This window comes from Rhodamnia argentea, chromosome 5 (assembly GCF_020921035.1).
Source record: "Rhodamnia argentea isolate NSW1041297 chromosome 5, ASM2092103v1, whole genome shotgun sequence".
NCBI classification, from domain to species: Eukaryota; Viridiplantae; Streptophyta; class Magnoliopsida; order Myrtales; family Myrtaceae; genus Rhodamnia; species Rhodamnia argentea.
In genome coordinates, this window is record NC_063154.1 from 215990 (window position 1) to 229972 (window position 13983).

Sequence of the window (13983 nt, forward strand, 5' to 3'; positions counted from 1 at the left end):
TCTCTCAATGCCATGTAGAGCAGGATCCACTTTGTGCGGGAGTTCTACATGTCTCTTCATGCGGCTGTTCCTTTAAAATAATATGCGCTATTCATCATCGTGACTAGTTTATATACATAACTTCCGCATGACGGATGGTAGCTTTCCACAGAATGGTAGATGAGCTTTTTCCACTTGTGAAAGATTTGACAGGTGGTTCCTTTTCAAAGAACGGTAGATGAGTTTCTGAGTTTTGTCATTACGATCATAATGCTTTGCCTGCTTTCGGAAACAAGTGAAACTTCGAAGAAGAGCAATCGGCATACTGACGTATCTCGTCCGTTTTGAGATAATGTCACATGTCCCCAAGTTTTAGTGCCCGAGTTTCCTTTAGAGGCAACTTTTGTCTTGTAATAGCTGTCCAGTGATTCAGAATCACTTGAGGCTTTGGCCTAGCTGAAAACAGCTTTCCAAAACAGTTGCTCTCAATGGGTAGCATATACTCTTGTCAAATCGGCCAATGATCCGGGATGAGAATTTTCACGACAAGTTTTAAGATTTCCGGTGCACTTATCTCTACTTCTCCTGCATACCAAAAAGAATTAGGGACCGAATCTGTCAACAACGATAGAATTTGACTCCTCAACAAAAAATATCAATATGGCAAAATTTGGGCATTCGTATTATTTTCCGCATTTAAAAAGTACAGACATTTCCATCTGAATGAAACATATTCCCGCCTGTGGATTTCATTTAAATTGGCCCGACGTGGGACTCAATCTTAGATTTTGGCCCTAAACCTATTTGAATTGTCAAGATTAAGCCCGTATGAGCCGGGCCTTGACAGGGACTTTCCTCTTCTCCTTTGCTTGGCCGAATAGAAGCATGTGCATTGCATGTACATTCTGAATTAGGAAGTGAATCACACAAGGAGGCAAGGAATGAGCAAGGAAATTTCAGCCAACATAATTAGGATAGATGAGAGAGTTCAAGAAAATGTTTCTGTCCATCTTTTGAAGATCATCACCACCGCTTACAATCTGATAAACCTAATTAATTAGGGGTGATCGGTTCCAGGTTGGTCTATTATAACCTATTCTTAGTTTTTGGAACCTAGAATCTATCTTATTTTTCCGGAATCGGTTCTAGAATCTCCCCTGCTTTTATGGTCCTATTTTAGGGTCTACCCAAGAACGTGTCTTTTTTATTCCTTTTTTTGATTTCATTTTGTACATCAAAATAATATGGGCAACAAAACGGGGTCAGAGTAAAAAATGATCAACATAAATCCATATCCGCCAAACATGTGGTCATGGACAACTATAAAGAATGAAAAGTTCAAGCACATAGTCACGTACAATTATATTCAATAAAAAGTTCAAACACGTAGATAAAACATAAATTATAACACCATTCCCCATTCATCAAAATAAAATTTTAAACTTCATTCTCCATTCATTCATAAGAATATTGCTCTAAAGAATAAAGAGAGAGGCGACATAGAATGAAGAAAAAAGAAATACGGCGAGGAAGAGTTAGACTTACATGAGAGAAATTATGTTATTTTTAATGTAGCTAAGAGTCGGTTCTAAAACCGGTCTAATTCCCGGAAGGGTCTTTACTTGGAATTGGAAACTGGACTTGTTCAAACAGGTTCCAAAAATTTGGAGCTGGGAACCAACTGGTTTTTCGAGTGGTCTGGTCTAGTTCCCACCCTTATAACTAATAACATAGTAAAATAAAGAGATATGTGCACTGAAAAGTGAATTCCCAAATCTGAAGAAGTGAAAACAGTTTGTGGAATTGTTCCTCTCTAATTTTTTAATATTGCATTTTAACAATTTAATATTATATTTTTTTCTTTTCTTCTTTTCTTTTTCTTTTTTTCCCCTCGTTGGCCGTTGGGCCTTGGCGATGGCCGGTGATCGGCCACAGGTGTGGGTCGGTGAGGCTCGGCCTCCGCTCGCTTAGTGAGTCCCGACCTCAAGCTAGCCTGGCGAGACTCGGCCTAGCTCGCCGTGGCCCGGTGCCCGACAAGGTAGAATAAAAAAAAAATTCTTATTTTTTTGGCCTATGATGAAGTCATGACGTTGAAATCATTTTTTAAATGAGAATCAAATACCAGAAAACATTTTTGGTTACACATCAATAAATAAAGGAAAATATTTCTGGATCTTTTCATGAAGTTCTCTCGCAAAACAAATGTGCGGTTTCGCGGAAAACTTCATGATAAATAAAAATACTTTTCAGGAAAATGGTTAGTTTTTCTTTGTTTAATGAAATGCGGCCAAAAATGTTTTCTGGTGTTTGGATTTCATTTGGAAAATGATTTCAACTTGAAGAGGCAAAAAAAAAGTCATATTTTTTTTTCTTTATTTTTTCTTTATTTTTCCTCCTTTCTTCCCAGCGTTCGTTGGGCCTCGATGACAACCAATGACCAGCCACAGATGGGGCGGGTGAACCTCAAGGCTGAGCTTGCCGGCGAGGTCGAGCCTTGCCAAGGGAAAAGGAAAATAACAAAGAACAAGAAAAATAAAAATAAAAAATTATACAAATTAAATATTAAATATTAGATTAAAAAAATGAAACATTAAAAAAATAATATAATAAAAGAATAAAATAAACTATCTTAAAATTCAAGTGGAGAATTCCGAAAACTGTTTGCACATCTTCCAATTGAGGAATTCACTTTCGCGAATTTATACATCAAAATCTTCATTGGCCGAAAAGTATTTTCTGTTGACTCATTTTTTTGGAGACTCAAATGGATGAAAGTACGAAAAATCAATTCGGGTTAAGCACTTTTCCTCAAAAAGACAAACCCTTAGTTACTGTTAATTGATGGATACTCACGGTCGAGAGACGATGTTGGCCAAAAGAAGCCAATTGCATATGCTCTTAATAATGCATTGTCAGGCGCCCATTGCATTCACATGATATCCGAGAATGCTGACGCATCCCTTTCGTTAATTACATGGTCGATCCATCCTCGGAGAATGCATGCAGGTTCCGAGGTGTCACCAAAGGGGGGGGTCTTATTTCTTGTCTTCTTAGCCAAGTAGAGAGATTGCTTGGAACGTGCTCATAAGCGTGAACCTTCAGATTTTTCCAGGACAGTTGTGGACAAAGCAGAGCATTCTAAACAATTTTTGAGTAGCTTGAGAGTTTCCCCCTCCACTTTTTCTCAGTAAATTCAGGACGTCTCAATCAGTGGAGCCGGGGATCCATCCATATACCCTCCTCCGTAAGGATTTGGGCTGACTATCATTCACTCGACGTTTTCAATCATCTTCCCATGATGTTGTAACTTGTTAGCATGAGCGACGGAGAGATTAGGTGAGAAAAGGATATCACAGTGAAAGATGGGAATCATGGAAATCAAAGGAAATGAGGAGGGGTACCTGATAAATCGATACGAGCTTCTACATCGACCTGTCAGAATCATTGGATGCTGCTTCAAGGACCTGTCTTAATCAATTTAGGTATTTTGTGGAGCAACTTTGGAATTTAGTTGATTGATGGTGATTAGATCGGAGAAAATTATCAAAAAAGTTCTAAACTTATTGTAATTGTGCCAATTTAGTCATAAACTTTTTAATTTTTGCAATTGAGTTTTAAACCTTTTGCATTTGTGCTAATTCAATCCATCCGGCCAATTTTGGCCGACCGATCTTGATGCGATAATTTTTAATAATTTTTTAATTTATTGTTATAATATTTATTTCTTTTTCATTTTTTTCTTTGCCTTCTTCCTCCGGCCGGTTGCCGATATAGGCGAGGGCCGGCAAGGTCGAAACTTGCCGGTGGTCGGCGGGCTCGACCTCACTAACCCTCGCTTCTAGTCGGTGGTCGATCTAGCGACCGCTAGAGGAAGAAGGAGAAGAAAAAAAAAGAAAGAAAAGAAAAAAGCAAAAAGAAATAAAAATTTAAAGAAAATATTAAAAATTTTCATGTTAGCACCGGTCGGTGAGGTTGAGCCTTGCCCATCTTGCAAGGCCGAGCCTCGCCATGGTTGGGCGAGGCCGAGCGTCGACCTTATTGGCCCTCGCCTCTAGCCGGTCATCGATCCGATGATCGGTTGAAAGAAGAAGGGGAAAAAAAAATGAAATAAAATAAAAAAATAAATGAAATTTCAAAAAAATATTAGAATATTATTAAAAATTGCCACTTGTCACGTCATTGCAGGGTGGCGTCCACATTAATGTCGGCGGGTCAAAGTTGGCCGGATGGACTGAATTGACACAAATACAAAAAGTTGATGACTCAATTGATAACAAAAAAAAAAAAAAATTTAAGACCGAATTGACATAATTGCAATAGGTTTAGGAAAAATTTCAAAAAAGGGCGTTAAGTGCTCTCATTTTCTCAAATAAGGAGCTCAAGTGCACTTTGTTTCAAATAAGAGTCCGAAGTGTCGTTATTGTCTCAAAGAAGAGCCTAAAGTGGCTATGGTTGTTTTAAATAAGAGCCCGACCTCGCCGACTAGCCGATTGGCCAAATTTTCCGGCCGATCAAGTGCATTTTTGTAAAAATATAAATTTAATCTAATTTTTTGTTAAATTAAATTAAAACAAAAAACAAAAATAGAAAGTTAAAAAAAAGAAAGAAAGAACACGGGCGGGAGGTCCGGTCGTCGGGGGCACCAACGCCTCGAAGAGGACCGGCCTCCGAGTCCTCACCCAAGTTCGGCTAAGGGCCATGGCCATTGGCCGAGATCGGAGCCGGGTAGGTGGGGCGGTGGCCATAGGCGGGAGGTCGGTCCTCCCGCTTGTGTTTATTATTATTTTTCCTTTTAGTTTTAGTTTTAGTTTTTTTCAAAATTTCTTGAAAAATAGAAAAAATAAAATGAAACCGTAAATTACCAAAATGTCCTTAACTAAAGTAACTCAAATCCTTTTTTGAGACTAATATAATCACTTCAGGCCCTTATTTGAAACAATATGTACTTCAGGCCATACTTTGAGACAATGAGGGCACTTTAGGCCCTTATTTGAAACAAGATCCACTTTAGGTCTTTATTTGAGAAAATGATGGCACTTGAGGCCCTTTTTTTGAAAATTTTCCATAGGTTTATGACTTTTTTTGGTAATTTTTCCAAGTAAACAGTAAATGAAGTACTATGTAATGCTGCTTAAATGGCGAGACTAGACTGAAACACTAGGTTGAAAATTGCGAGGGACCCCATATACGTAGCGGAAAAGGTCAACAAGAAATGGACCTGTTGGCAGAGAGGAATGAATGCAGTTTGAGATAGCAGCATTTGATATATGACATTCGTCTTACGGTACGTTTCTGTTGTTGTAATTTTTCCAAAGAGCAGTGACAACTATATGCCAAAAATGTTTCTGCAGCGAATAGAATATTCAAGAAAAGGTCCTCCATAAGAGTTCCATTTCTGGAACATGCTTTCAACTTGATTTAGGGGGATCGAATCATGAGATCTGTAGAGCCTGCCTCCCTCTCTCTACTTTTGTAGATAAATATACACTTAACAGTTGCTTCAATGTGCTTTTGAAGCATGTTAGGTTGTCATTTCAAACAATACAAAAGGGATACAAACAAATGTCGAACATGAAACTTGGCTTCATGATCACAGGTAAGGGTAGCCAAAAGCAATTTCACTCTCTCTCTTGTTGTCCTTGAGAGAAAGAGAGGAGAGAGAGAATGAATAAATGTGAAGCGGAAGCAAAAAATGGTAGTTTGCCTCACACACGGGGAGAGGCACAAAAGAGATGATTACCTTATGAGTGAAGAAAAATGAAGGCCGAAAAGGACAAGATTGAGTCAAAGACAAGAAGACCAAACTTCGCTTTCCAAATTATAATGCATCCCAGAAACAAGAAAAGGTCCCCCTCCAATCCGTTTTTCCCACTCTTCCCATCAATCATCCACTCAATGTTATACACCTATCTCACTTCCCCCATCAGCCAGTTAATCGTGACTGTGACATCTTGTTATTCTCTCAGACGTATTGTCTCTACTCTACCCCTCTTTCTGGTGAATGCAGGTAATTAAACAATGATAAAAGCTTAGATAATAGTATCATGAGAGAGCATAATATCCCATTTCTAAGCAAACCCCACAACCGTCGCCATCATCATCACCATTGCCACTCTTGAAAGCCTCTTCTCTCTCTCTCTCTCTCTCTCTCTCTCTCTGTGTCATAACAAATAAAGGGCACCATGTATGCCTCCTATAGATATATAGAGCTTCCTCTCATCTCCATCAAGATAGTTAAAAAGAAGGAAAGGAAAAGAAAGATATAGCTGGATCCAACAATGAGGAAGCCCAGTGAGACCATGGGAATGGCAATGGGGATTAAAGAGAAAGTGAGCAGCAACCCTCATAATAACAAGCTGAGGAAAGGTTTGTGGTCACCAGAGGAAGATGAGAAGCTGATGAGGTATATGTTGACCAGTGGACAAGGGTGTTGGAGCGACATTGCTCGGAATGCCGGTTTACAGAGATGCGGCAAGAGTTGTCGTCTCCGTTGGATTAATTACTTGAGGCCCGACCTAAAGCGAGGTGCCTTCTCTCCCCAAGAGGAAGAGCTCATTGTCCATTTGCACAACATTCTCGGCAACAGGTTCTCTCTCTCTCTCTCTCTCTCTCTCTCTCTCTCAGTAAACGAACGTGATGCATGTTAAAAATTAGTGACGGTATATCTTTTAGGACATTACTTCTTAAACGTATGGTAGAATTTTATTATTACTGGTATAGATTTTTTTTTTAACTGCTAAAAATCATTGGCATTATCTGAACCAGAAGAATATAGTTACATTGCATGCCACCCTTATTTTTCATGTCACAACCACAAATAAATGATGAAATATTCTCATCCTCTTTTTCATTCCTAGGATGGGATTATGTAGTAACCAACTTTACTTTGCAACTTAATATTTAAAATGATGATCAGTTTCTTTCCAGCATTGTTACTACCATCTCCAGCTATTATATCGCTGTTAACTAAACGAAATGTCCAAACATGAACTGAAGAAAATTTCTGGAACTTCTAATCTATTTCATTATTTCTCATGACTGTTTCATTGATGCATACTACACATGTCGCTGTAAATTCAGATGGTCTCAGATCGCAGCACGACTTCCTGGAAGAACCGATAATGAAATAAAGAATTTTTGGAACTCTACTCTGAAGAAGAGACTAAAGATGAACTCTGCTACATCCTCGCCAAATGACAGCGAGTTATCCGATCCACGAGACATAGCTGCGGGGATTATGCCTAGTTTTCAAGCACAATATGACGTCTTAGCTAGGTGCATGGACTCATCGCCCCCACCATTCCCCTCGATGGACAATATGTCCGCGCCAAACCAGTTCGATCCGTTCCCTATACTCAACAACCGCTGTGACACATGGGAAGGAGTAGAGTTTTTCACCTTCCCCTCGAGCATTGCACAAGCCAGTATGGGAGATAATTCAGGTTATATGAATTTGGAGCATGCAAAAGTGGGGCTTTTAGGAAGTGATTTTTCCGTTCCTCCACTAGCCAGTAGCACAACAACCACTGAGGGGAATAATTACAGATCGATGGGTTGCGGCATGGATGGGAAAGGAGAGAACAGCTTCTCCAACAACAATGATAGTTGCTTAAGCAATACCACTACTGCTAGTTTTAAAGTGGAGGACGACATGTCTGGTTTTGGGAATAATTTGCAAGGAGCTAACTTGAGAATCGGGGAATGGGACTTGGAGGGTCTGATGGATGATTTGCCCTCCTTCCCTTTTCTTGATTTCTAACTCCCCATTTTCCTTCTTTTTCCCCCACCCCATAAGAGAAAACCCTTCCTCCTTCCTCTCTCTCCATCTCTCGACCTACCCCATCAATTTTCCTTTTACAGAATAATGAAAGAACTACACCCACACACACATACTAGAGAAGTTTCTGTTTTTACTATTTGTTTCATACAATAAGTCTCTTCCTCTCTCGTGTATGATTCCCTCAGCGGACCGAGATTCTGTACAATGAGAGGTCTTGGATGTTGGAGATCACAGCAACGGAAGCTTGAATTGCAACTGTGAGGTAAAGCAAGCTCACGTATTTTTCGTTTTCTTGTACATCAGTTTCATTTGAAAGGTTTCTTGGTAGGGAAGGGATGTGAATATTACTCCAGATGTGTAGGAAGGCAGAATAAAAGTTTAGTTTGGTGAAATACTGTACCAAGATTCATGTAAAGCAAGCAAATAATGCCAACATGGATTCGTGGAGGTTGAGATTCATGTAAGGCATCATCATGGAAACAAAGCTTTCAAATTAAGCATCTCTCTCTCTCTCTTCACTGACCGAACAACAGACAGATGCTTGTAGGGCAATTCACAAATTTCAGCAATTACTTACGGAGAAATGTGACAATGCTTGAATATTTCTTTTTTCATAGAGGAGGAAAAAAATTGCGATGAATTTGAAAAGACATGTTTATAACGCGGCGCCAATTTACAGTTTTTAATCATACATACCTCTACCATTGATTTATGACAGTATTTTTTTTCATTCAACACCATGTACACCAACTTCGCATCCATAAACTAATTAGTAACAAGGTGCTCCGTCCATAGACATTGTTACTACGTAAACCTAGAACAATCAGGGACAATATTGTACCCCTCGAGTGCAGCTTAATAAAATGTTCAATCAACAAAAATAAGAATAATAATAATAAAAGAAGACCCTAACTCGAAACTCACTCGAATAACAACTACGATCTATCTAAAGTCTAGTGAAGTGTAGGTACCGCCATTCAAACACGAGACCCAGGGGTACTGAGTCACACACCGGATATAACACCTAAGTAAAATAGAAACTGATCTAGATAAATCTCCTACTCAAACCTAATCTCCGTCGCTTTTAGACGTCATGGGATAAAATTGTTTCTGAAAAAGTTATATATCGAATGAGCTAGTGAAATCAGCAAGTGATGTTCTCGAATCTAGTATCCTATTATCTCAATTATCTAAACTTGTTAATAATAGCAGTAAATTGTCAACGCCCTTCACAATAAATGAATCTAATCGTAAATGTCAGCTCCACACCAAGAGAGATAGATATAGAGAGTATGGGCGGAACATTTAAGGACGCAAATCCAATGCATACAAATGGACATGTAAAAAGTATGTGCGGATACCAGATGATAGTCCTTCAATATAGACAAATGGAGTTATATTTGTATTGTATATTGCCCGGCCAAAAACTCATCCCCGAAAATGGAGCATCACCTCGAGGAGCAGAACATATCATGTTGCACAATCACCGGCCACGATTAGCTGCGCAAACCCCAACTTGCCGGGGCCTCCTTGCACACAATGTTTATTTACTAGGACTTGTCCATAAATAACCAAAAAGTAAGGCACACAGAAGCTAAGTAGAAGGAGAGGATCAGAATAAGGAGATCAATTGTTATTGCATCGCTGTCGATTCTCTACGGTATCTGCTGAAACAGACCCGAGAGGCGTTATTGAATGGCGGCGATATTCGGCCTATATCCATCACCATTTGCTTGACCCGCTTTCGGGTCAAGAATTGGATTGGCTCCTTCACCAGCTTCAATCTCATTCTAGTTTTCTTCCGCATGCCTAGTCAGGAACTGGATTGATCAACATGCAATGTGATGAGTACATGTTCCTATTGGGAAAGATGAACGTCGACGTTGGAATTAGAGGATTCACAAGATATTGTTTTCTTGTGACGTAACCGAGATGTTATGTGCCGGAAAAGGAGCGGATTTGAGGCCTCATTCATGCTTGTTGAAGGGTGGGCACATTATTCTATCTCCATATTACGAAATCGAGAGAGTCCCGTGCAGCACTTCTTCGTTGACATTGAACAGGAAGCCAATAGTTGAATAACCATACAACTAAATCTGGCCCCGTTCGCGTTACCCGGGTTAGATTTCCTCAGGGTGGTGCTAGGAGAACGGTCACCATCAGTAACGGTGGTATGTGGGCATTCAATTGAACTGCTAGCATAGCACCAGTGTGGTATGTGAGCAACCGGTTGCCTTTTTTTATATTACATCTTGTGGCCTACAAGTCTACTTTCACTAGCAACGGTGGTGACTGTTACTTAAGCATTTCCCATTTCCTTACTATTAATATTCTTTCCAGATAACCTTTTATCTAATTTTTAATATTTCTTTTGCTTCTCAATATTCCTTATTCTAATTATTTTTTTCTAAATGTCACGTTAATATTTTTGTTTTCGGTGTAAAATATAAGTATTATAATGCAAATGATGTACAACAGTTTAGGGGCATCCTTAACATTACAAATGTAGTTAATAATTCAAAAAGACGAGGCAAGAAGCCTCCACATGATAGCCAATACGATATTTGTGAGAAAGCTCTAATATTTAAAGGTGACTTTATGGCTGTGTCATCATTTCTGTCCATAATTTAGATGGAAGGACCAATTCTCGAACGAAAAACATCAAATTTTGGACCTAATCACTTGAAAAAAGGTTTAGGGATTGGATGATTAGAAAAAGTCTGGGGACCTCCTCCACCAATTACCCCTAAAATATATGCACCTTGTTGTATATAATGCATGACTGCGTCTACTTCTAGACCAAGTCACAGTCTAAATGGGTAGTGACAAGGGTAGTTTTGGAACTTTCCTTCAATGTTCAATAAAGTCCACGGTCTTTTTTTGGTCCAATCATCGCTAAATTTTCAAAACTCCGCTCTATATAATCCTTTCATAAAATGTATCGCCATGTCACATGCATTTTTTTTTTATAAGAATTGCCAAAGGGAAAATTATCAAAAAAAGTTCTAAATTTATTGCAATTGTGCTAATATTCAGTCCAATTTTTTTTTTTTTGTCGGTTCAGTTATAAGCCTATTGCACTTGTTCCAATTTAGTCAATCTAGTCAATTTTGGTTAGGAAATGCAGATGTGATCTTTGTCGGACCGACGTGGTAATTCTTAATAATATCTTTTGAGTTTTTTTATTTGATTTCATTTATTTATTTTCTTCCCTATCTTCTTCTTTATCCAGTTGGTCACCGGACCTCGGCGATCGGCCAGAGACGAGAGCCAACAACTCGTCGGCATTAGGCGAAGCGCGCCCTCGTTGGCCACTAGCGAGGGTGAGCCTCGCCCAGCAACGGTGAGGCTGGCTCGGCCAAGGCGAGGTTCCGGTCAAGCATGGTGTGGAGCCGATTGAAGTTCTTGCTGAACATCTCCCACACCTCGAGGTCGCACTTGAGGGCCTCTTCAACCTTGGAGGAGTCCTTCAGCAAGTTGACGATGCGTGCGGTGGTGGCGGTGGTGACCATGGAGGGGTTGGGCTTGGTGGAGGATTGGCAGTGGCGGTGGCCTTTGCTGACGACCGGTTGGAAGAAGAAGAAGATAAGGAAATAAAAAATAAAAATAAATAAATAAATAATTCAAAAAATTATTAAAATTTGGCAACGTCAGTGCTAGTCATTGCAAGTCAGCGATTTTTGATCAAAATTAACCGGAATGATTGAATTGGCACGAATGCAAAATGTTAAAGACATAATTGACAAAAAAAAATTATAACTGAATTGGGATAGTTGCAATAGTTTTAGGACTTTTTAAATAATTTTTCCCGCACAAAGCAAATCCTTAGCACTGAAGTCACACCCCGCAAAAGGTTGACTAACTCGTGCATTACCACCCTCCCTGAATCAAACCTTTCCCGATTCATCCTATTTTCTCGAATTCTATTATAACGTTTATCATTATTGCCAGTGTTCTTCCTAAGCTCTACCGTATATTTTTTCATCATTATTGAGGTTATACGTGCCAACACTAACCGATGCTGGGTTTGTTATATACAAGAAGATGTGATTACACTTCACCACTCAGTTCTGAACATCTGCAGAAAACAATATGTCGAAGCTGCTTCTTGTCTTCCTTTTCTTCTTCTTGGTTGACCATGGCCATGTCTCTTCCTCCTCCCTCCTCCGTCGTTACCTCAAGACGTGGTCTTCTTCTTCATCGCCTCCCGCGATCTCTCGACTCAGGCCATCGCAGCCCAACTCAGAGCTCATAGCCAATCCTTCACCGTCCGATCACTTTAAGTTGTTGACCCCATCCTGCGTCCTGTCTGTGGCCCTCCTCCCCCTACCCCTTCCAACTTCATTCCTCTATTCTCCGCCGTCCGTCTGCCCCTCTCCCTGGTCCCACGTCTCCCTCCAGATCCGTGCCACCTCACCTTTGCCGCACCGGTCCAACCACTTGCTTAGCCTCTGGCTCGGTGGCGCCGAGCTGCTCCGTACCAGCACGGACGGAGCAGGGTTGTGGGAGGTCCGGAAGGACATCACCAGATACTCCTCGATCCTTTCGCAATCCAGCATCCCTCTCATGCTTACATCGCTCCAATGGCCCTCTAACGTTGCGGTTTCGTGGGCACACCTGGTCAATGTCACTCTGTTTTACTACAACCATGACTATAGCTCTGTAATCTCCGATAAGATCACCCTCCCGCCGACAGTGTCGGTTGAAGATTTCAAGCGCAATTCGGTCTCTCTGCTTTCATCTGATTACCCAAGTCCATCAAACAGTGAATATCAGGTGCAGGAAGCTCCCCAGAGTTCGTATGATACACCACCCGATCTGATCATACCGGTCAACGGGGGCGGATTCTGGTTCAGAATCGACAACAAGAGTACCATCCAGTCAAAGGATGTTCAGCTACCCCGCAATGCTTACCGAGTAGTACTCGAACTGTACGTGTCGTCTCATGGAAGCGACGAGCTTTGGTACTCCAATGTCCCTCGTGAGATCGAGCATCGAGCTTTCAGGGAAGTTTTCGTGACTATCGATGGCAAAATTGTCGGATCAGAATCACCAATCATAGTTTTGGCGTTCGGAGCATTTAGTTTTCCATCTCATGACATCGAGCTGACACCAATTATGGGCTCCATGTTGGACGGCAAGCCACACCGTTTTGGCATTGGAGTTTCTCACAGCAATCCATACTGGCTTGCAAGCGCGAATCTTCACGTTTGGTTGGACGATCAATCATCGGCAGTTGAAGCGAACTCCATACTGCATCACTACCGTGCTCTTCACCACGAAAAGGTGTTGGAGAAAGCCCAAGGGTCATTGAAGGCGAATGCGAAGAGGAAGATCAAGTTCTCCGGTTGGATTAAAACCAGCCGAGGGAATTTCACCACTCATGTGTCCCAAGAACTCGAGTTTGAGAGCTTCATAACGTACGAAAATAACGGAACTTGCAGCGGGAGTGCGATGGTGGAGCACGAGATTGAATCGGAGAGAGAGGTGGTTGTGAAATCGGAAACTGGTGAGCTAATTTCCAGAAAGAAAGCGAAAAGGAAGTATCACGTCAATGTCAGCACTCGGACTCCGTCGGAATCTGATGATCCGAGCGCATGTGGAACCGCAGTGAAGATGAGCATGAAGGAGAAGCATGTGGAGGGAGATCGGTCGAGATATTACTGCGTCAGTCGAAATTCAGCTGGGTCGAGGGAAGGGAAAGAGAAGGACCAAGCGGTGAAAACAGAGCAAAGGCTGAGTTATAAGGATGAGAAGGGAGGTTGCTACTCCAGGACTGTTGCTGCGGTTGATGGGGAAGTCATCGAGGATGAAACACCGGTCGGCTGTGCAGCTGCGACCTCTTGGCCGTTTGTACTCTTTTCCCCGCTCTGTAGTGTAAAGCAGTATTTACGATGTCTCCAACATCATTTGGAGCTCATGCGTACTTAGTACGAGGTGCAATGTAGGTGTTTGTGCTTGTTTGTACGTGTGCCTTTTGTTATATATAAATAAGTCTTGTGCCAATGTTGGCAGTTCTGGCAAATTGAACGTGACGAAGTATGCGAGGTGTGTTCAAGTGCATTTTTCTTGGCTTTTGATTTCCACTTTAGCATCGAACCTTTCATATGTTGCATAGGTGCTGTCTGGAAGTCGTGAACGAAACTAACTACGACGAAGAAACGAACCAGACAAAAAAGAAAATATAATAAAAAAAAAATAAGAAATAGAGACAAAACAGAAGA

At 40.9% G+C, this 13983-nt stretch overlaps 1 protein-coding gene across 1 annotated transcript; it reads left to right on the forward strand.

Moving 5' to 3' along the window:
• Positions 1 to 6135: 6135 nt before the first annotated feature.
• LOC115753069 (transcription factor MYB46-like) lies at positions 6136 to 8364 on the forward strand. The gene is made up of 2 exons (XM_030691561.2): positions 6136 to 6565; positions 7060 to 8364. Exons 1-2 carry the CDS (start codon positions 6258 to 6260, stop codon positions 7736 to 7738), a joined length of 987 nt encoding a protein of 328 aa, XP_030547421.1. The 5' UTR covers positions 6136 to 6257; the 3' UTR covers positions 7739 to 8364.
• Positions 8365 to 13983: the final 5619 nt, after the last annotated feature.